Source organism: Mugil cephalus, chromosome 16, assembly GCF_022458985.1.
Source record: "Mugil cephalus isolate CIBA_MC_2020 chromosome 16, CIBA_Mcephalus_1.1, whole genome shotgun sequence".
NCBI classification, from domain to species: Eukaryota; Metazoa; Chordata; class Actinopteri; order Mugiliformes; family Mugilidae; genus Mugil; species Mugil cephalus.
The window spans coordinates 5,271,870-5,295,367 of NC_061785.1; the positions used below are offsets into that span (position 1 = coordinate 5,271,870).

The 23,498-nt window shown below is 40.4% G+C and overlaps 1 protein-coding gene and 3 non-coding genes across 5 annotated transcripts; all 4 read right to left on the bottom strand.

Moving 5' to 3' along the window:
• Nucleotides 1–302: 302 nt before the first annotated feature.
• trnah-gug lies at nt 303–374 on the bottom strand. Its single transcript has one exon. It is a non-coding gene; the product is annotated as a tRNA-His (tRNA).
• A 524-nt stretch (nt 375–898) lies between these two features.
• Nucleotides 899–981, bottom strand: trnal-cag. The gene has a single exon. It is a non-coding gene; the product is annotated as a tRNA-Leu (tRNA).
• Nucleotides 982–1,964: 983 nt separating this feature from the next.
• trnaq-cug lies at nt 1,965–2,036 on the bottom strand. The gene has a single exon. It is a non-coding gene; the product is annotated as a tRNA-Gln (tRNA).
• A 174-nt stretch (nt 2,037–2,210) lies between these two features.
• gpam (glycerol-3-phosphate acyltransferase, mitochondrial) lies at nt 2,211–23,294 on the bottom strand. Of its 2 annotated transcripts, none has more exons than XM_047608610.1 (21): nt 23,080–23,294; nt 18,864–19,003; nt 18,551–18,670; nt 18,033–18,106; nt 16,918–17,031; nt 16,255–16,404; nt 15,967–16,066; nt 15,612–15,748; nt 15,163–15,262; nt 12,943–13,155; nt 12,254–12,367; nt 12,077–12,162; nt 11,213–11,325; nt 10,094–10,164; nt 8,660–8,927; nt 8,413–8,576; nt 6,680–6,757; nt 6,452–6,589; nt 6,164–6,353; nt 5,967–6,025; nt 2,211–4,726 (listed from the first exon to the last, which is right to left on the bottom strand). In XM_047608610.1, the coding sequence occupies exons 2-21, from the start codon at nt 18,945–18,947 to the stop codon at nt 4,610–4,612; spliced, it is 2,490 nt and encodes an 829-aa protein (XP_047464566.1). In that variant the 5' UTR covers nt 18,948–19,003; nt 23,080–23,294; the 3' UTR covers nt 2,211–4,609. The 2 variants fall into 2 exon arrangements, with proteins under 2 accessions (XP_047464566.1, XP_047464567.1); XM_047608611.1 differs by lacking the exon at nt 23,080–23,294 and adding an exon at nt 22,313–22,644.
• Between the last annotated feature and the right edge of the window lie 204 nt (nt 23,295–23,498).

The following is a 23,498-nucleotide window of genomic DNA, read 5'->3' on the forward strand; positions in this document are numbered from 1 at the left end:
TATGAAAATAAACACATAGCATTCTGAAAGCAACAATGTGGTTGTTTGACTTTTATCCATTTGTACCTTCAATATATATATATAATAAAGGACATTGCAAGGGTTTAATTACTCCATCCTTCGTTTTGTCCAATTTCTAATTCATGAATCAACATAACTGTTTGAGTCTTTATTATTTTGTTTTCTGACATTTTATCTTTTAGAAATAAGAGATGTCATGATGTTTCATTATTTCTTTGCCTCCTTTTCAGTCCAAAGAGAAGAACAATCAACAAAGAAGTTAATTTAACTCTGCACGTATTTGCCGTGACCCGGATTCGAACCGGGGTTGCTGCGGCCACAACGCAGAGTACTGACCACTATACGATCACGGCTGAGCTGGCGACTATGTGAGGAAACAAGAGAAACATGAAAACCAGAAGACGCAATCGAACAAAAAGACAAGAGAAAATATGAAAGAAAAATTTCCTCATTAATAACTGTAAATATCCAATACATTTGATTTATAAAAACAAATCCTGAGATGAATTATTATTCTTTTTATCTTCTAGAATAGGGAAACAACAATGTGAGGGGAAAGGAAGAAGAAAAAGCAAAGTAAATGTGACCTCCTGTACTGTGAAGAAAACATATTTTAGAGTGTTTTCCACTCCAATATGTTTCTATGTGATTTTGATTAGAATAACTACTGAATTCTCCTGTCATCTCCTGTTACAGGAGGAACAGAGGGAGGAGGCAAAGATGTGTGCAGCAAACAACTGAAACATAATAAAGAAGAAGAAAAACAAAACAACATAAAGACAAAAGGAGAAGAAAGGTTTGGCCATAATCTGATTAATTTTGTTTTGGGGTGTATTTTTTCCAACGCCTCATTAATAATTACCAAAGTAAATAATGATGTCAGAAGTGGGATTCGAACCCACGCCTCCAGGGGAGACTGCGACCTGAACGCAGCGCCTTAGACCGCTCGGCCATCCTGACTATATCAACCAGCCAAAAACCTCTGTAAACACGCGGCACACTACGGGAAAGCTTTATTATTATTATTATTATTATTATTATTATCATCTTATTTTTACAGCTCCTTATATAGAGGGTCGGGACGTGACGTCACAGCCAGTGAAGTCTCCATGGTTACGGCCACTAGGTGGCCAACATGGAGATAAGCAGCATTAGTTTGAATCATGGGATTCAATAGCGTCTAAATTATAAAATTAATTTAAAACAATGGTAAAGGGCTGTTGTGCGATTGACTGAACCAACATATTTGAAAAGCAGTCGGAGATATATTTTTATATATTATTAAGAAGAAACAACTGGAATCCAGGCACCAAAAACTGGTGTCGTGATTCATATTTAGTGTCAGGTAATATTCATTTATGCTGTAATTTTTTTGATGAAGTCATACCTTAAGTTACTTCTTAAGTTAACATCCGGCCCGGTTGTGTGGCTAACGTTACTTCTCAGTAAACCTCTTAGCATTAGCATCTTTTACTTAGCCACATTTATCATAACGGAAATGACCTGAAGCTAACTGACCTGAGGCTAATACACTTTTCCAAATCCATTCTAGTTCGTATGGATCCAGTCCAGTTGTCCTTAATTTGATCTAGTAATCAACAATTTTCCTTGTTTCGCTGTATTTACTGACACATTTTACCGTATTTTTTGCCACTTCGGGGGCGTGGCCCCGGGCGGAAGTGACGTCAATTGGTTAAACGTACTGGGTATTTATGTGTCAGCCAGTTTATTATATTATCCTTGTTTACATCCTCTATGGACGGTTTAAAATATTGATAATATAGTTTTTGGATATACTGTATATTGTTAATTTTTTTGTGTCTTGTTTAACATGTCATGCTGCCTTTATGCATTGAATCTGCAGTTAATTTCTCTCAGGATATATTACGAATCTATCTAAGATTTAAAAAAAAAAAAAGTAAATAAATAAATTGCTTAATTAAAGGTCCCACCGAGATTTGAACTCGGATCGTTGGATTCAGAGTCCAGAGTGCTAACCATTACACCATGGAACCACACACCATTAAGCAATAATGCTGCATTCACAGCCAGAACAAGAGTGGGAAATCTTAACTTCCCAGACGCAAGCTGTGAGACTGAATTAATTAAATGGCAAAAATATATACTGTTGACATTAAACAGTTTACTGCCCCCTCCCAGACTGAAAACAAAACAAAGACAAGATGAACTTTGTTAATCCATCATTAATTTATTTAAAAACAAAATCTAATAATGCCAATTGTGCTTTGCTCCGATAAAGCAAGGGAAAAAAAAAAGGTGACATTTCTTTTAGTAGCTGGTGATTCTTCTTAGGGTAACAACACGTTCTCGTCACTTGTGTATAAGTTACAATCTACAGTGTTTCTTCTTCTTTTTTCTTTTTTTTTGATTCCCACAGAAATTGCTAACATGCACAAAGAAAACGGAACAAAAACCAAAAAAAACACTACAGTGCATTAAGAAGGCACCTGCTCCCCTGGACACAGGCATGTTTTATATCCTACACAGAGCAGTGGGATGTCGCTAATACCTCAACGAAGTCCCACGATGCCAGTTCATAAAAACTACATCATTATCGGTACCTTGGAGAGTCTTTCCTAACAATATCACAGGGACAGATACATTCAAGAGGTAACAAAGTTTATCTCCTACTACTACCACCTTCGAAAGTAATTCACACACGCACACCAGACTGTAAAATGCTCAGCACACTGAAGAGTGGATGAGTGAAGGCGAGCAGAGGAAAAACATGCAGTACAGTACGTATAAGTGGTTTGATCCTGGCTGAGTGGGTGGTGGTGGTGGTGGTGGTGGTGGTGGAGGGGGCGGCTCGTACAGATAGTCGGCTCAGAAATGCTTTAAATTTCAAGCATGATCACATTCCCCATCATTTAGGTAACATACTTTTTCTATTCTCCAACGTACCGCGGGCGTCAGACGCACGGCTCAGTTTAAACGTAGCTCTGACAGAATTCATATTGTCAAATAAAGGAAAAAAAAGCATCTAAATGAATCGTCACAAAAACTTTCAGTATAAATAATCCTTTACATGTTTTCCCATCAGACGTCCCGTCCCCCTTTTCTTTTTTTATTTATTGCCCAGTGTCCTCAAAACTTCCTTTGACCCTTTTGATAAAACGTGCTCCTTTAACTTTTTTTCAGTCATGCAAATTCACACACCAACAAGGAGGATATTTTGACCTGTCGTAAACATTGCGTCGTGAAGTTATTTTACGATAAAACAGAAATATTTTCTTTTCTTTTTTTTTCCACTATCAGGTTAAATTTTAATGATGAGTTATTTACAACCTGCTCCACATTCAGGAGCAGATCTTTTTTCGTTTTAAATCTTATTAGTGGTAGTTTAAAATTATACTGAGACTATGATTATGAGGAAAAACAATAAGAAAGAACAACTAAACGTGGCTGGCAGTTAAAGATGACAAAACCTTAACGTGTTCATGTGGATTACAGTGGATATGTACCATTTCTTTTTTTATTATTTTTTAACCACACTACGCCTCACGGCACTCGTACAAATGCCCAACTATTGGAGCTAAACTGCTCTCTCAGCAGCAATAAAGGCTTTTATACAGAGTGATTATAACACAGGAAACAAACTGGCGGCGATACCAAAATATCTGCTTTCCCTGAAAAGGCATGACGAGCAAAGAGTGTCGTTGCATATGAGTGTAAGTGGATGAGATGGCTGGTATCTTTTTCTTTCTTTTGTTTTTTTTTTAAGTTGTGCGTAACATTCATTGAAAAGTGTAACCAAAGTCATCAAAAAAGCCAGGATGAAAAGTGGAAGTGAATGCACTTAAAGATCAGCGGGGTTGAATGCACTTAACTCCGGAGTTGATTTTTAGGCTTTCGACTTTCAGCAGGTACGATTTGAATTTGCAGGACGAACTGTTTTCGTATCTTAAACCGGTAGAATAACTCGCAGTGACTGACTGACACAGTCTGATTTATGAAAAGGTTGATATGTACACATTTTGCAGGGACTCTGTATCTCTCGGTGATTCTCTATTACACACTGCTGCTGCTGTGGCTATGTACAAATGTTTTCTACTGTATGATAGCAGAGTGCGATGGAGAGAATACTAGTAAACACAAACAAAAAAAAAACAAACAAAAAATATACATATAAAGTGTTGGTTATGATTACAATTATTTCCTATGCATATTTAGTTTGTTCACTTGTATAGACGAAAGGCTGCCTGCTTTGTTCGGTTTGCTGTAAAAGAGATTTTCTAACCTGCTCGAGTATATTTTTTCCTTAAGGTTTAAAAGATCTGATCGTGTTAAAACCTTCTAGCGTCGCTGGCAAAGTTCACAAAGAAAGAGGTACCTCTTCAGAGAACTAGACACGAGTTTTTATCAGCTGCACGGTTCTACCACAGGGAGAAAAGAAAAGAAAAACAAAAAAAGGAAGACTGGCTTCAAGTCTCTTCCGGCCAGCAGCGATCTGCTAGCGGCTTTTACGTGAAGGCACTTCCTGGTAAAGCTTTCCACAGAGTAGCACCTGGGAGTGTTTAGAAGTAACCAGTAGAAGCCCTTTATTGGAAGGAGCCTGGCGTCTCAGTTACAGCAGGGTGAAACCTAGGATGTACTGCAGGAGTTTGTTCCGATTGGCCTGAGGTAGAAAAGTGGTGCTCAGCTCCAGGGTTGTCACCTTGTTCTCCCTTCTCTCCTTTAGGACCTGGAGGAGAATCACAACACACAGTGACCCAGTTAACTCCAGCCGGACGACTCTGTGCAGCATCCAAACTCCAAAAAGGTGAGTGATTTGCACAACTCAATTGTTTTGCACATTTATTTTTCCTGTAAAAACAAGCTGCTCTGTTACTGTTACTCATGCTGCTTTGTTGCTCTTTTTATTTATATTTCCACTCGATTTATCTTATTTTATTTATCTTGTTTATTCACTGTTTCCTAGTATCTATATATTATAGTTACTATGGTTAATAATCGGGGTCCTGAGTGCGCGATTTCATTCCATCTCATGGTTGCGAATGACAAATAAAAATTCTTGAATCCTCAAAAAGGTGAGAAACTTAAAGCTGAAACTTCCAGTAATGTGATTAGATACACAAACACTCTTCATGCGTTCACAAGGAAAGTGATAATCACAAAGTTTCTTTTCCATCTGGAGCAGCAGAAATGTGTCTTTTTTATTACTCTTACTCATAAACGCTGTCACAGATCATTGCTGATTAACCTAAACGCTTTTCTGCTGAAAATTAAACTGATGTATGTGAATCACGAGTGTAAAAAATAGATTTGATATATATTATTTGATATTTAAATGTCCTGCATCATCCTTAAAACTTTGTTGGATGTAAATAAATTGTCTCTAAATATTCAGAAAAGTAAATTTATGTTTTTTGGAAATCAAGAAGAAATTAGTGGTGATACTGAATTAAAAATGCACAATATAAATATATAAAAGTCACTAGCAATGTATTTAATTATATTATTATATCATATTTAATTTATTGTTCACTAATACTTAGTAACATGTCACACTGCATAAAATCGTGGGGATCAACCTATAAAACAATTCTAAATTAAAGAGTCCTACTGCAAAAGATAGATTATTATGCTCACACAGATTCCTTGTCTCTAAATTCTCATGTTATGACACTGAGTGATTCATTCTGTTATAAAATAATGCAAATAATGTTTAGAGCAAAATCAAAAATCAGCCCATACAAAAGGTCTTTTTAATATGGGAGAGGTGGCTGCAAATTTGTTGACGGAAGCACAAATTTAAAAATGTGCAACTCATGTTTTGTTCATAAAAGAATTAGTCTGTGAAGCTATTTTTAAGAGCTACAGATATGAATGATTTATTAAATTGTGTGAGTGTAGGTTAGGGCATTTACAAGCATCTACTACTAAGAGGCACAGCTCACAACCTGAATCCAACACACACTTACCCCAAGCTCCTTGAAAGTCCTCACTGTGTTCTTCACCAGGTAATGAGTTGCACTTTCACCTGAAAAACAAGAGAATATGATTAAAATGGACTAAACTCAGTAAGTCACAGACTAAATTAAATCTAAAGGGATCCAGTTAATGTATCCTTTCCTCTGTAGATAATCTACTTGTTCAACATGAATGAATCTAACGTTACCATAAGCAGCCACTCCTCTCTCCGTGCGAGTGAGCAGGTATCTGAAGAGTTTCTGGGTGTATTCAGACTCGGCCATGGGCTGACTCAGGCTGTGGACAAAGATGGCCGCCCCGCTGTAGGCCTCCAGCACTGGGCTCAGGAGCCGCTGGAGGAAGATGAAGAACTCCTGGTGCTCTGCAGAAAGGCTCACCTGATTGTCACAAATAAAAAAATAAATAAATTACATGAAAATGAGACGGTTTCAAAACTCAAAGTGATTTTATTTATTCATTCATTACTAAACTAGACCTTTAGGTAGCGATCCCTCTGCTCCTCTCCAAAGTCACTGTCCTCATCTTCCTCGTCACTCCTCCAGGAAATAGGTTCAGAGAACTTTTTGGGCCAAGGTTCCTCTGTGGGGCTGGGACTCAGTTCCTCCTGGTCCTCCTGACACACACACACACACAGAGAATCACAAATTAATCACAGATTCACTGTCGGTGTTTTGTTTCTTGAGTTGTGTGTCTGTAAACTCACCTCGGCCACGTAGAGGACTCCGTACTGGATGAGTCGGGTCACTGCATCCAGGAAAACCTGGTAAATTGTCTGACAAGGCTGCGGGACAGAGAGGGAGGAAGCATGAAACAAACCAGGTGGAGCTGAATTTGAAGGAAATAAAACAACCAAACTTTACATAACACTTCAACTAACAGAGACTGTGGAGGTTAACATCAGCAGTCGTGCATAAATTACATTAAGGAAATAACTATCAATGAAGGTATCCATTACACTGTGACAGACTGTCGTGTTTATATTATGATCACAAGTTATAAACGAGTCATGCTTCTCAAAGAATAGTTGTTTTTTTTATATTTAATTTGAGAAGCAAAGGGTGAAAAGGTGGCAAACCGGTATTTCCGACACGGTGCCGGTATAAGTACCAGATCTGCTTGTGTATCCAGGTTTTCCAGGTGACGTCAACTACATGTTCTGCTACGTTTGGCCTGGACTGTGAGATCGGTTTCATTTATTTTTCACAATATGTTTGGAAGAGATCGCTTGATAAAGTTTTTTTTAATTTTTTCCAATTTTCCACAAAACACAAACAAATTACGACGACAGGACATAAAACAATGAAGTAATAAAATGACAAAATAATTCAAATTCAGTTGTCATTTGTGTAGTCGGCACGAAAAGATTTGAAAAGTTTTATCCTGGAAAAGATTAAATAATAACACAGCTTTTATCAATTCATCCAAAGAATTAAAGGCCAGAACAAAACATTGCTCCGCTTCAATAACTACTGCTAAAACTGCCATTTCTTCCTGTTGTCCAACCAGTTATAAAACTAGACTATGTGACATCATCTGGAAGCGTCTACACTGGTATTTAAACGGTGCCCGAGCCGCTGCTAAAAAATGGAAAAGATATAAACTTTGTCCAAAAATGGTGCCTTTTTATTTTTTAAGGCTTTTTGTAACATGTAAGTTTAACAAGATATTAATTTAAATAATATAAATGTAACTAACAGATAAATGAACCACTATAAAATAAAATTCCCAACAAACTCATAATAATCATAATAAAATCAGTGGTGTGGGGTCTGGCAGGCCATCAAGAACGGTACGTTTCTCGGCTTTTAAAAAAATTGCTCTGCGTCATCAGATGACGCGTTACCTTGTTGCAGTTTGCAGAGTTTGCATCTCTGAGGTGAAGTGCAGCCAAACTTTTAACCATTTGGCCTTAGGCACTTTTTTTTTAATACTTTTTATTATTTTATTTGGTTTTGAATATCAAAAACAAAGAACATGAGGTCATCATGGGTGATGGGTCATCAACAGGGGATAGAAAAGAAAATCACATCTCAATCTTCAGTGCAGTTACTTTGGGAGTTATAAAAAATCTCATTACAATTTTTTTTCCAGCCAAATTCTGTCACTGATCTTGAGTTTGCAGTTGTGGCTCGTGTCTCACATATTTCCATGCAGGTCTCCTCTGACGGCCTTAGACATTTTGAAAGTTCCTTTCCATCCACGCAGGTGAAAAACTAATGTGACGTCATGTGTAGCATTAGCAATAATGCTAAGGGGGCTGAGCTAATTCAAAATTCAGTGGCACCAAAATGAAGCAACCAAATCGGCGTTGCTTTCCGGTTAAAGTCAGCACCTGGGCCATCATGGCACAGAGTATCGGTGCCCATCCCTAAACCGTGGGACTCATTTTATAAAGTGCAAAGTTTTGGAAAAGCTTTCACAGTGTGCAGGACTTACTGGTGCCACAGCCACCTCGTTGGTTAGGAAGTAGGAGAGACTGGCGGCCTTACGGATGAGTCTCTCCTGGCTGAGAGGGAGAGTATGATGACCACCGGTCTCCTCAGACTGGTCAGCATCAGACTCTGACACCAGCTCCCTCTGCAGTGACAGGATGCTACAGGCTGGAGACGAAAGAATATGAATGAAACTTCCCTCAAAGATACAATGTGAATCTTGGAAGAGGGAAGAGTATGGCCTAACCCACCAATGATAGCATCAGAGATGAAGACGTGGAAAAGGCCGTTGCTGTAGAAGTTGAGCTCGAAAAGCGCCGGGACAGTTTGGCTGGGTGCGATGGTGAACTCCCCGTTGCGGTTTGCGCTGCTGGTCACGTTGACGCAGTTTCCCAGGAGGTGGAGGGCGCGCATCACCACGTCCTCGGAGTTCCCCGAAAAGCCCAGGTCAAAGTCCCGCGACAGAATCTCCTCCTTCATGTTGAAGAAGTCCTCCACCAGCTTGGACAACACCACACCCTGGACATTTGGTAAATTAATTAAACGGAAATGAAACCCTCAAGAATCAAAGGGTCAGTAAAACAAACAAAACGTGGGATAAGAACTTCCTTCATTCATTCAGCTGCAAAAACATTTAATCAAAATGATAACACTCTCCAGTAGACTTTCTAGTTCAACCACATTGTTTCAATCCCTACGTATCCTCCACATTTTCTATGTAATTTTGTCAGCAAATAATCTCCATCCCAATTTCTTTAGGACCATTTTCTCTCAATTTCCTGTTAGATCCAAGAATCCTCATTATTGGAACTTCTTACCAGCTCACATCAGAAACAGTGCCAGTGTTAATCCTCTCAAGAAGCAAACAACACATCTTTTGTTGGACCAATTGCACATTGCAAAATCATAATTCATCCACTCACATAATATTAAATTTATCTTATCCACTTCCTCTAACTACCTTCATTTATCTTTTTATAACTATGACTTCTCCTTTTTCTTCCCCAGCTGTTCTTTGATTTGTTTGTGCTAGTTCATTGAGTTCATGTTGAAACTTTGTCAATCTTTGTGGATTTTATTTGGTTCCTCCTGCACATTCCTACCTTTTTTCTCTTCTTAATGTATTGTTTGCTTGCAGTTTTTTTATGGATCTGTTCAGTATTCTGTTTTTTTTTTACTAATGTGCACATAAAAAATAAATAGGCTCATGCATCAGTGTACCAGCAGATGGCAGAAGTCTCCCACTAACATACATAGGTGATAAGAAGAGGATAAAGCACCAGATCCCTCAAAGAGAAACGTCCATAAATGATAGGACCACGATGAGGACAAACCAGATGAACAGGAATAAAAGTTTAAGACAGACAGGGAGGTGAAAGTTGTCCAATAGTGACACAAAGTCAAATGTAGGACTTTTTGAAAGGGGTTTCACTAGAGATCTTGTCCATAGATTAACTTTACAGGGGTCTCAGTTGTCCAGAACAGAAGCTGGAAGAAACGCTGGGTCACGGACGTTTGACTTACTGGAAAGTTGAATTCGAGGACACTTAACGGGAATTACAAATGTGCATGTGCAGGCAGACATCAAAACCTGTGCCAGGTTATGTGTCATCTTATCTCTAGATCTAGATCGAGCTGTTCAATAAAGACTTCCTGATCAGAAGATTCCTAACATGCAGACTTACCCGTCTGTGTCTGTACAGCAGCAGACAGGCCACAATGTGAGTGGACATGATCGCCGACGACTTATTAGCCGCTGTGGGAGAGATATAAGAGGAGATAATGAGCGACGCAGAACCTGAAAGCGCAGACGTTACTAACCAATCAGAACGCTCTATGTGCAATGATGCAAGTGCAAGATGCGGAGAAGATCTCAAGCATCAGCTTCAATGAAAGATGAGCTTCAGATTTCTAAGTGGCAGCATCTATACGCGCTATACAAGTCATTATATAACATAAAGTTTCAATTATATCAACTTTGTAGCTTCAGTTCTGTAGTAAAGATATTACTTTACTTTATTATTATTATTATTATTATTATTATTATTATCATCATTATACAGAGCCAATTATTCAAGCTCTATTTAAAATGAACTTTTCAAAAGGCAAAGCTCAATCACTTAAAAAGAGTTGATATTAACAAAACACTGAAAGAGGCAGAAATATATGTGTGCAAATGTGGGGAGACAGAGGTTACTAGAGGCCGTAGGAAGCACAGGTTCAGCGTAGAGGTGTAAAAAGGTTTGCAGAGCCCTAACTCGTACTGCATTCTTCTCCTCCACTGTGTTCCCATCCTTCCCTTCACTCCATTGGCTCAAAACAACATGCCATCCAGCTGGAAGCCTCACGATTGGCTGAGTGGTGTGTAAAAAAAAAAAAAAAAAAAGGAAAGAAAGAAAGAAAGAGGGCCAGCGTAGGAGAATGCAGCTGAATGAGCTGGGGAGAACCGGTTTCTGTAGCGCTACCCCAGAGCAAAGCACCCTGAGTGATGTGGAGCGGATGGAGTGATGCTGTGCTGTGTTGGATTTCAATTACTGGAGGCAGATCTTGTTTCGTGAGTGCGGCGCTTAAAAAGCAGGTGCACCTTTCACATGAAAGGATGAAAGGGAGGCGAACGGGCATGAAGAAAAATAGAGAATAAAAATGAAGCAGGAAAAACGTGTGCTTCAATAATTAAATAAGTTAAATGTGACTGGATCGTTTATTGGCAACAATGCTCTTCTTTCTACCATCAAATTAAAAATATTAAGCTGAGTTTGGGCCAGTGAATCCACTATGTGCACGTGCGTGTTTGAACTTCTTACTGAAGAGAACATGCTTGGCCAGGTTGTTGATAAGCTGTCGTCTAAAGATGTCATCAGGCAGCTCTCCAGGTATCTGCTCCTCCTCCTGCCCTACAAACAGCTGGGCATCAGGCCTGGAAAAATAACAACAACCCAATATGAGCGTGTCGCTATGGCAGGGATGCGTACTTAGAGATATCTGTTTCATGTCCGCAGAGACACGGAATCAGCTCGTTTACTCTACATAAACTTTATTTAATTATGCATGTGTGAGGCCTGAGCACATTTAACATGAATACACCCATTTATTTAAATGATATTTAAGACTGTTTCAGCTTCTCCCGTGCTACTTTCCTGTGTCGTGGCTTTAAGCTATAAATAATCCAAGCTGAGGTTAACGTCTAATCATCATTAATCTACCATGACCCCCCTTAATAGCACTTCTTTTTTTATTTATTTTAAGTCAAATATGACATTCTCATGAGAGGATAATTTAACTTTACACTCGCTGGAACAGTTTATCATGTAATCCGTGTGCAAAGTTAGTTAAGTTAGTTTATAATCGCCGCTCCTGGCAGAACTTTTGACCTCTTGAGTCCGGACCAGCCGGGGCAGACTGCTGCCGCCCTTTCCGAAAGTACGGCATAACTATATCATCTATATTATGAGGAGACGGCTTTGGACTGATGTGACCCCTGCTGGTGCTAACCCAAGAGGCGCTATCAGATGTCAAATGGCAGGCCCCGCTGTGAGAGTAGCAGGAGGGAGGAATTCAGCTTGGACGTGGAGGTCGTCGTCCTTGACGGTGTGTGGGACTGCTGAGCTGTGGTTCAGATGCATGTCCCTGATGCTGAGTGGGGAATATGTGTGTGTGTTTGTGCTTACTGTGCAGAAATAATGGTGGGCATCAGGGCATGTTCGAGGGACACCGGTGGTGCAATATGGCGGCTTCTCTGGGAGTCCAGGTACTCCTACATGTGACATACAAGCGGTTCATTAACGCATGCTGGCAACTCAAACGTTTTCTTTTCAGTTTCTGATCTGTGATCTGGGATCCATCACCTTCAGGGAGAAGGGCTGGTTGAAATCAACACGGACACAACCGTAGTTCTTCCTCAACATCCTGAACACTCCACAAGCGATTCCCCACAAACTTTCGTTTTTCTTGGGCTTACCCTTGAGAGGAAAGACAGAGAAAAGCATTAATGACAACGCAGCTAAAGCTTGAGTTGTTGTTTATTATTGTGCTTTATTTCTTGATCCTGTTTTGCGGTTTATCGGATTTATTTCGGTGTGATGAATGGGGGGTGGGCATTAGCAAGGACTTCACGATACTTGAGCCACGATACGATACATTATTGCGATATTATGATATTGCGATATATATCAACATCCTACATAGTTCACTGGGAAATTTTAAATGCAGATGCCAGTGGACAAATTGAGTCCAAATGACCGATTTCCAGTTTATTGCACAGAAAAAGTGGAGGTGGAGGTTGTTCACGATCATCTCGAAACATGACTTTTACTTTTTCTTTAAAGAATCTATATCGTAAGAAAAAGTATTGCGATATATTGCCGTATCGATATTTTTAGTACTTATGGTTGTAGTTCTAATTGTTCTATCTTACTACTTAAAAAGTGAAATCTTCTGTGTGTGTGTGTTTTTTTTAAGATGATGAAAGCAAACACCTTTGTTGCCACAGCAAAAAGCTCAAACTCAAACAACAGACACCGTCCCGAGCTCTTACCAGCTGCTCACTGTTATAGTTGCCCTCAATAATGCGGTCGTAGGAGATGCCAACCGGTACCACCAGCACGTCGCCGATGGACCCCGTGCACAGAGTGTCCACCACGATGGACAGCATGCCGGCGCGCGGCGGGGACGGCTTACCGCTGCGGGACCGAGTGCCCTCCAAGTAGACCTCCAAAAACTGCTGCTGCCGCAACAACTCCTCGGTGTACTGGATCGATGACACGGGGGAGAAATGAGAATAGATGGAGGTGAATGAAAACGATGGCATTGTGACACGAAGCACACACATTTGTGTAAAGGTTATCACGCTTTTTAGCTTAAATTAAAATTCTGCTGAAACAATGAGCTGACTCTTTTTTACAGGCAGTGACACACGGCCTGAATGTTAAATATGAGCGGCGGTAATGGACACGTTGACCCCTGATATACTCAGCATGTGCTAAGGCAGGCGTGTTGTGTACTGATATCCTCCTGAGCACAATATGTACACAGCTGCGTCCTGCTACGCACACATATTTTGAGAATAGAAGGTTTATCCTAGAATAGACCCCAGGCTGAGGCGTTCAGAGTAAACTGGGAACAGGACAGACATCCTAGATCAGCTTTCCTGGGAGTAACTGGAGTATAAGCAGCACACTTTACTGCTTCTTTCTGCCTTTAAAGGAGGTTTAGCTAATTATATTCCTGTGAGCAACACATGCATGAAAGATTAAAATCTCATCTTCTTTAAAATCCTTGCTGCATTTTCCACTGTAACTATGACCGTAGTGGGACTATTCTGTTCTTCGTTTTGCAGGAAGTGAAGTAAAATACTGTCGATATAGAACAAGATGAAATATGTCTCGATGTCCAACAGCTTCAGCTGATAACTCTTATCTCAGGGACACAATGTAGAGACTCGTCTCAGAGGAACAATACACACCCAGTGCTCTTTGGAAAGCACATTCACAGGGTTCCTACTGCTGAGGCACGGTGGTTAACAGAGCATTAATATTAATACGCTAATCCTAAACTAAAATTTGTTAATCTGCATTATCCAAAAACTAAAACCAAAACACCAGGTTCAGATTCACATTTAACCTCCAGTATCGACAACTCAACGTAAAACATTATTTTGGCAGCTTAAAGGTCTTTGATGATTGTACGTTCGATATTTTACACAAACATGTGAAACTGTGAGCATTTAAAGTTACAGGAGGAGATAACCGCTTGTTTTTGTTGAGCTTGGACTCGGCTGGAAGTTGTGTAAACCTACTAATGAGCCTGATAGGACTTAGGTCAGTAAAGTGAAGAAATATAGTATATCTTAGGTGAAACGTAGGAACGTCTTTGGAAGATAACTTCAACTAGACACAAAGGTGAAAAGACGCGGAGACAGTTTTTTTTGCAGCTGGGTGGTAATTTTTAAGCATATTTGATTACACAGCGTTTGGAACCCTGCGCCACGAGACACTGTTTCAGACCGGACAGTTTTCCATGTAGCGTTTCTAAACATGCAACTGTGTCACTGAGAGGTGTGGTGAAGATGGAAAGGTCCAAAAAATAAAGCAACAGAACGAGAGGACTTGTGTCCAAAAAAAGGTGTCGTGCCGGTTGTTTTTTTTTTTTTTGTTTTTAGGGTGACCCGACGTTCCCAATTTCTCGTCTCCGTTTTCGATGGCTTGTCCCCCGGCTAAAGCTGTCCCCTAAAAAGTCCCCAATTTTACCTTTTTATGAATGAGAAAAAAAAACGTTGCACGCAGACTACAACCATTACGGTAGCCGGTCGCACTGCTCTTGACAATACAGATATAGCAGTTTAAATATGAATAAATATGAATAAGTATGTCAAAATATATGAAACTGTAATTGTCCATGTTTCTTCATTTCATCTTGATAACATTTAATGCTTTTATTTTTTATCTCTGGGCTGGAAATGTCCCCAGATTTCCACATCCAGATTCAGTGCCAACATAGGGTCATGACAACCTGCTTTACTACTAGTGTGGGATTATTCTGCAATATTTACTCATCATCACAGTAAAAAAGTCCATCCTTAGTCAATCTACTGCATTAATTCCTCTCTCAACCAGTAGAAAATGTTGTAAACACGTGATTACGCATGAAAAAAAAATACCATGATACCGTCATATCACCCAGCCCTAATTTTAAGCTCTTTATCGATGAAAAACTACTTTTACAGTCAAAGACAAATACCCTTTTATCGCAGACTTACCGCATGCAAAAGTGATCGATACAAAACGTCTTTCTTCCCATCTCCCGTCTCCTCCATCTTCCGACGTATGAAGAATCCTCCAAGTTTACGGATCAGGGTGCTGAAAACAAAAAAGGTTTTATGAAGCGACATTCATCTTAATCCAGCTAAACTTCAGCACAGGCATTTAGACGTGCCTGTAAATGGCTGCAGTCATTTAACACCTACATAAATGCTATTAACATCATTTCTTCTGTGCATTTTCCCACCTTTTTCCTTCTTAATCTCATCACAGTTTCCGGCTAACATTTATGTTAGAAGATCAGCATTAGAACTTCAAATACAACTTGGAGCAGGTTACAAAACGAGACGGGTGCTGCAAAGCTGGTCGGGAATTCTCTTTCATCCGATATCAAACTGATCTTTTTATGCTGACAGGAAGAGGAAACACACTCAGTCTTCATATTTACCTGAGGATGGGGATGCTGAGGTTGTTTCCAGCTGCGATGTGCGGAGCTTTGATATTGTGACAGAACAGAATCAACGTGATGAGCAGGTAGTCGATGTGGGACTTGTGAACGGGGAGAAAAACCATGGGCACATTTTGCTGAAAAAGAAGAGACACAAACGCCTTTAACTGTGAGCGTATTTACCACCTGTCACTGATGGTTTACATGCAGGGACCAGATATTTAAATTCCCAAAGCCCGTCTAACCCTGTTTAATATTAAAGACTGCTCTGCTATGAGATTATTATTATTATATTTTTTTGTGGCAGATGGTGTCGTGTGCTTCATTTCCTGCGTGTGTTTATGTAGCTGCTGACCTCTGTCGCAGCTTTCTTGACCATTTCCAGCTGTCCCTTGTGGATCTGAATGCTCCAGAAGAACCCATTGAATAGCCTCAGGAGCACCCACCCTGTGAGTCTGGGCAAAAAAAATAAAAACAAAAAAGCCAAGATGTAGAACAGAAACAAAGACTCTAAATCTTAACAGAGAGTCTGTGTCGCACTCTGAAATAAACCTCGCTGCAGTAGAAGGAAAACTGTTCTCCACAGTTTTCCCTAAAAGATGGAGAGGAAACACGATTCCTAAAATCCTAATATTATTTATACCTGATGAAGGCCGGGGAAATGTTGGCCACCATCTCCTGGAGGAAGGCCCTGGCTTTCTGCTTCACTTTACTGACGGCTTTGTGCTCTTGGCCGGGGCGGCTGGCTGCCGCCTCGAAATCTGTAGCCACCTTCACAATGGAGGCCTCCACCCTGCAATCAGCAAAATCAGAGCATGAACATAGTGTACGTCTGACTCACCGAGCCTGAACGCACCATCATTCAAAATAAATCTAACCTGTTTTCATACACGTCATCTGTGACTGCAATTACGTAATCAATTTAGTAATAGCAACTGACAAAAACGTCCCGACCAGAGGGAAAAATCTGCAAAGTGTCAATAAAAATAACTGCTATTTCTAATTTGGCCACTGTTTTTAGTCAGAGAAATGGACAGAACACAACACTGAGAGCCAGGACTAAACAACATTATATTCTAAATTACACTTATTTTTCATTTTTAAAGGACACTTTATTAAATGTAAACATTCTCCCCATTTATTTGTTCTTCTTTGGACTAAAACGTACCCACTTAAGATCACATTGGACTGTATGTGACCCCCAAATTATAATGAGTTTGACCCCCCCCTGCATGCGAGCATGGCTCCATCTTTGACACGGGCCACATCATTTCCTTCAGATGCCTCACGCTACGTCCACTCCTACCTGCTGTTGTTGAGCACATTGTCCACTACATTCCTGGTGAACATGTCCTTGTTGACGTCCCTCTCCGTCACAAAGAGCACATAACTCAGCCTGCGTGCCAACCAGCCCCGCTGCCTGCAGGGACACACACACACACACACACACCTATGATTACTAATAAGTACAACATCACAAGCAGAGAACATGTTCTTAAATATTACAGGGTTCCTACTCCCCAGACTTCAAATAAGTTAAGATCATCCATCCATGATCATCTACGTATGTTTAATCAAATTCCATACTTTCCATACTTGCGTAGGAACCCTGATATTACATATGCATGGACTGCGCTCACAAAAGCAGCAGTCACGTTTTGTATAGACTAATGACGTATGAGAAAACTTATCAGATTCGCAAAAACACACACAGAATAATAATAAAAAAAAAGTTCAGATAAAGGACTGACATAGTTCTCGGTAATTTCACACATTTTCAGGGAACCGAGAGCAGCTTAGGCTGCTGTATCAGTTACACACAGGCCTCCTCAACAATGACCGGTCAGTGTTCTTCCACCTTTTCTGAGCTTATGCACAAAGCAGCGCTGATTATATTCATCCAAAGCTAACAGTGCTAACATACCCAGACTACAGAATACAGGAAACCTGGCCCTGGGAAATTGCTGCATGCTAACACAATTAAGAATAAACTCTTTGTGGTACCAAATAGCTTGGACCCTGTAGGTTTACATAGAGCTTACAGAGTTTATACAGTTCAGGTCTGAGGTGTAAGGACGTCTTGAGTTTTGCCTTCTAACGTCAGTCACTGGATGCATGTGTCCAGTGTCCACTGACAAACACTTTGAATAATTCATCCGTCTACCTTTCCACTGTTTCACAGACCAGCCCTCATATTATACACACGACTTTGAGGAGGCCTAGCCGAGCTGTGTTGTTGGTACTGTAAAAGAGAAGTCGGAGCTGTTGTTTTTTTAAATGCGAGGTGTGAGGCTCATCAGATGCCAAAGCGGCCCGTGAGAGCGGCGCAGTGTGGTTTCAGAAGCGGTGGGCGCGGAGCGTGAGCGCACCGTGGAGGGGGGGGAAGTGATACTTGGTTGGAGCAGACGTAGCTTTGTTTACCTAGTGTGGGTCTCATTGATGTAGATGACGTTGCGCAGTCCCAGAGAAGGAATACTGGGGTTAAACAGCCTTTCCTGCAACACAACACGAATCATTAGAAAGACAAATGGCGCTTGAAGGTGCACAAAGTCGACATCATCTCACTTTCCTCCTTATCAACTTGGACTTAGACGGACTTTAATGATCGGCGAGGGAAATTACTCGGTCAAAGTGGCTTAGTTGCACAAACGTTCTTAAAAACCTTAGAAGTAAAAAGAAAGATAAAATAAAATGATATTTCTTTTGAAAAAAAATTGGCCTGTCATGCTCTCATGTTTTATTTTTACTTTAACTAGTGATTCACACACTTATTTTTAACAGATATGTGACACAGTGTGTATCAAGAACACAGTGTGTATCAGCTAAGACCTTTAACACTTTGAAAGTTGTGAACTTTAACTTAAAGCAAATAAGATCCTGCCACTGACAGCAGTTGAGTGAATTTAAGTCGGAGTTAATTAGGTGTAGTGTAACTTTACCCAGCTCTGTGGTGTACAGGAGTGACAGCAACGTCCCACGAAGGGCCTCTTTCTGTTCAGCAGACCCTCCTTCCACGTGCTGGTGACACAGCGCAGGACTGAAGGGCTGGTGCTGCGGTCCTAAAAAAAAAGAAAAGAAAAACAGCCGCACATAAAACACGATTACGATGGAGAAATATCATCAAACGCATGCAGGGACCTGTTCTCTGGAACAAGCCAAGATGTGATTTATCTCCTCTGATCTGATAAGGTGCACGGTGCTGATCCTACCTGACAACAGCATTACAGAGATTAATTCAGATTCTCGGCTCACCGAGTCATCGTTGGGATGCTTCCAGCGGTTGCACCACTGCTCTCCATTGTTGACCTGCAGCAACAAGCCGTCGGACAGCTCCATGTTCTCTGCCGTCCTTTCTTCTCCTCCCTCCAGACCACGCACCACTAGCTGGAAAGCTGTCAAGACACGCAAGACGCCTCACACGGTTACATTTTAAATAATGTGACCGAAGCCCCTCCTCCTGGCAAATACGCGGCTTTCATTTGACAATATTTTAATCCGCCACCTTGGACAGATCATCTTGGAGAATCTTAAGAAACTACGACAATGGATGATTGCAGATTAAAAATGCAATCTCCAACTCCGCTGTACTTTCAATCAAAACCGTTGTTTGATTCCATCGTCCATCCAGCTTTTAAACACAAGAAGAGGATAAGGATAACAGTTTAAATCGAATACAACATGTTTTTATTTAGATGTAAACTAGTAAACTGCTCCTGCTGTGAGCCACATGTTTGCTCTTTAAACAATAAACAATCAAAAGTCTCACACAGATATTTAGCATTGAATATAAAGGAAATACTCCACTACGATGTCTCAGCTTTTTAAGTTAACGTGAAAAAGATGCTTCATAATTTGTACAGCACTAGCTCTGATGATGAAGAGCCAGATGTTGCCTGCGTTTCCTCAACATGAAAGCAAATAAACACAGAACCTGCCGCATGTGGCCTCATCCTGCAAACATGAGTTGGGTTTCATGAGCAGCTGCTTGTTGTGGTTAAGCCAGATTTTCTACATAATGTCAGGACCAAATTGTCAGAATGTGCTGTGTCTTTAACGCGCCAAACACTTTTAGAATTTTTAACTACCTTTGAGAACAACGAGGTGAGAGGGTTAACAGACAGGTCTGTTTTTGTGTGCTCTACTAAGTAGCTGGATTTACAGTCCGCTTACTAGTTTTGCTTTCCATGCATCTTCCACTACCGCTTAATGCTCCGAGTCAAAGCTTGACTTCCTCCGGTTGAAGCAAACACAAGGCGTGCGAGCAGTGTTAGTGACAGTTCACGATACACAACAGCATCGGTGAAGACTTCCTCTTTTTACAAGTCACTCAAGCACAGCCTTCAAATTCACATTTACAATAAACAACAGCTTTTAATACGCACTGTTAGACATCACCCATCCACCTTTTAAAACCTGGTTCCCCATCTTAGATCCTTTCACAAGACGGAAATCCTGTTTTTTTACTACATTTTACAAAAACATTACATTGGCACGAAAAAACTAAACAAAAAAAACAACTGAAACCTTTATCTGCAGATTTTTTACATTTACAGGTTTCTTTTATGATACATAATCAGTTTATCAAAGAGGTGATTGACTGAATGAGCACAGAGCACTTTTTCTGATGGATTATGAGCAGATTCAAGTTCAATTTGTCAACTTTACATCCCTCCGGGCCGTCTAGACCTGCAATATTTGACTTTAGAGAAACCAATGCTTCTACCTGAAGCTTTGCAAGGGTATTAAGCATCAAGTTTCAAAAAGACTGGTACATTTTTGCATATATACTGTATGAAGTTCAAGTAGTTTAACTCAAACCAATCAGACAAGGACATAACGTAACAACACCTTACAAGACAACCACCTCAGTTTGAAATGGGGATGGAAGAAGCAGCGCTTATCTGTTTCCAACCCCATAAAGTCATTACCCAAACAGACTCATGAAACTCTATAACTTAGAAACAGCAGTCAAAATTAATGTTATGATTAATTAGCATAATGTGATATAAGATAATATTGGTCCAATGTGGTATTAGTTACAGGGAACAGACGCAGCATTTGGGCCCCAAGTACCAACGCAAACAACAGCGAACCAATAAACTGCAGTATTTGCCTCCAGCCTACTGCTTGCATGCATAAACATACAGGTAGTAGGTTATTTTTGGTGCAGATTTGTCTGAGGTATGAACTATAAAACCAATCCAAACAGTGTCTGTCTGTTTGCACGCTGACAATAAAACAAACAGTAAATGTGGAGTCTAGAGGCCTAGAGACAATTTGGAAAGAGAGCCCAGTCATTTTGAAGCAGGTCAGCGAGTCACTTTATGAATGAGTGCTCTCACATCACATATTGTACAATATGCATGTGGGTAGGGACGGCACAGCTCCGTCCTTACTTGCCAAAAATGTTCCTGCCTAACTAGTGTCCTGCAACGGATGAATGCTATTGTGTTATCGCAGAGTCGTGATCGTCGTAGGTGACATGCACACAAATGAGGGGGAAGTGGGTTTTCAAAAGGGTCAATGGCCGGGAGTACTCTGGCTGATGGGGTGACTTTGTTGGAAGTCTGAGGGATGAAAAGTAGGCGAGATTAGGTAACAAGTGAGGGCGGCCATAACGCAGCGTTAAAGTTTCATTAGATAAAGATAACGAGTCCATCTCATGATCCACATCATTTTAAATAATGAGAGTGTGTCAGTGTGAGACGTATTCAGGCTAGTTGACGCAAACTCACATGATATTTAATTAGATACGCTAGCGAATACAAATGCATTGTAATGCAAGAGTCGTGCATAATTGTTAGACTATGATGTTCAGTTCATGTTGAAACAGTAATAAAAAAAGGCAGGAATTTAACTGGATGATTATCTCAAAGGATGTAGTTTCCAGTATTTAGTCAAATAATAGAAATGTGTGTCGGTACAAGAGAAGAAAATAGAATAGAGTTTATCTTTTAGCCATATGCACAGGTACATTATAGTGCATGTACACTGGCATTTTTACTCATTTCACCGAGTCCAGTTTACTGAAAAAGATTTTACCAAAAAAATAAATAAAAAAAGCAGTCATACAAAACAGGCATAGATAATTATTATAATAATAATCATAAAAGATACTAGAAAGTGCACTTACAGGCACAGAATAACAACAAAATGTGCATAATACAGGCTAAAAAATGAATGCAATTTCTGAACCAATCAGAGCTCTGTACACAAGTTGTGTTTGAGTAAATGCTGTATGATGCAATATGTAATTTTGCTCTGATTTCCTTGATAACAGCCATTACAGGATACAACCAACACATACAAAAAAAAAAAAACCACAACTTTTTTTGTGTGCCCTCTCTCATTATCCAAGAACAATACCACTTATTGGCCTGCATGAGCTGACAAAATGTTCAGGGACAGCATTCAGTTATATGCGCTTTTTTTGCAAAAAGGCTGCAACGATGAGAGGTTAAATAAATGCTAACATGCTAATACATGTTATATTAAAACACATAATGAACTGGCAAGCGGATATTCTAGGAATACAAAACCAATTACCCATAATTGCCATTTCTATTTTTATTTAGCTTCCGACTTCACCACCTTAGCAAGATCTATGCTACCTATCTAAAATAGCAGCAGCAGCTCATTGAAATGTCAAAGAAAGGACCATATTTCTCTCTCTCTCTCTCTCACGCACATATGTTATTTACCTGCTAAGATGACAAAAGCATCCCTTGTTCTTGCAGACTGTAAGGGACCTGGTTAATCCGTGTCACAAGCTCCGCGATAACCGGGTCAAAGAGGAGAGAAGTCCCTGTGACAGATGGCCGGTGCGGATAGCAGACAACAATAGCAAAAACCAGGCAGCCAGCATGGTGTCTCGTCTGGCTTATACATACACACACACACACACAAAATCATATTTCTGCTTTGCTTAAATCATCACAACCTCCTCGTAATATCAAGTTAGGGAGGCTTTATGCTCGTGTAAACTAAATAAAACGTGTTTGTGTGTGCTTGTGTGCCGGTGCACTGCATGGCATCCTGCCTAACCTCATGGGTCACATCTTAGCAAAGGTTTTCAACAATGGACTCACAGTTAAACCGTGTAATGTTATTAATATTCAAACGGTTCAATTAAATATATCCCCCAAAAAAAAAAAAAAAAAAAAAAAAAAAAAAAAAAGTGGTCCTCCTGAACTCAATGTCAATGTAAAGTTAACCTTCTAATGTCAGGTTATAGTGGGAGAAAAAGCCCCAAAAAAAGCGACGTATCTTCCACCGGCCACATCAACGCGGCGTTAATATCGGGACTGTTGCCATGACAGGTCACCATCATTAGAAACAGTTACCGTTAGTAACAGTTTCCTCAACGACGGCGATGTAGCCCCTAGCATCGGCGTTAGCATGCTAGCCGTGCTCGAATTAGACCGCAGCAACGCACCCACCACCACCACCACCACCACCACCCGCTTACCTTGAACGTTGTGTTACGCTGAGTCATGTCTCAAAAATTATTAACTCCTCGACAAAACAGACTGGTCTTCACAGCGCGTCTTGTCGCACTCCGGCTGATGTCGCGTACCACCTCCGCTCTGCCGCGGAGGAAAAAAAAAAGTGGTCGGCGCAGCAGCTCTGACAGGCGGAGACGTGTGTGACAGGAGGTCGGAGCCGCTCCGGGGAGTGACGTCCCGCCAGCGGCCACTAGAGGGCAGCACCGGGGGTGATGGATTTGATATCGAGCCGATACCGAGTAAAATGCAGTGTCGGAATCGATGTGGATGCGTTTAATGATTAAATTGGACGTATCGTCAATCTGACGCTGAATTAATTTTCACGACCTTTAAGTGTTCGTGATTTGCCATCTGGATTATTAATCAGTTAAAAGACAGTTTA

What these genes read in the sequence shown, in the direction of transcription:
- gpam (XM_047608610.1), bottom strand. Translation starts at nt 18,947, where the DNA reads ATGGAGCTGTCCGACGGCTTGTTGCTGCAGGTCAACAATGGAGAGCAG. An exon ending in AGCATCCCAACGATGACTCG is followed by an intron (nt 18,671 to 18,863) that starts GTGAGCCGAGAA and finishes CTTTTTTTTTAG; the next exon opens with GACCGCAGCACCAGCCCTTC. An exon ending in TCAAGAAAGCTGCGACAGAG is followed by an intron (nt 15,749 to 15,966) that starts GTCAGCAGCTAC and finishes CTTCTTTTTCAG; the next exon opens with CAAAATGTGCCCATGGTTTT.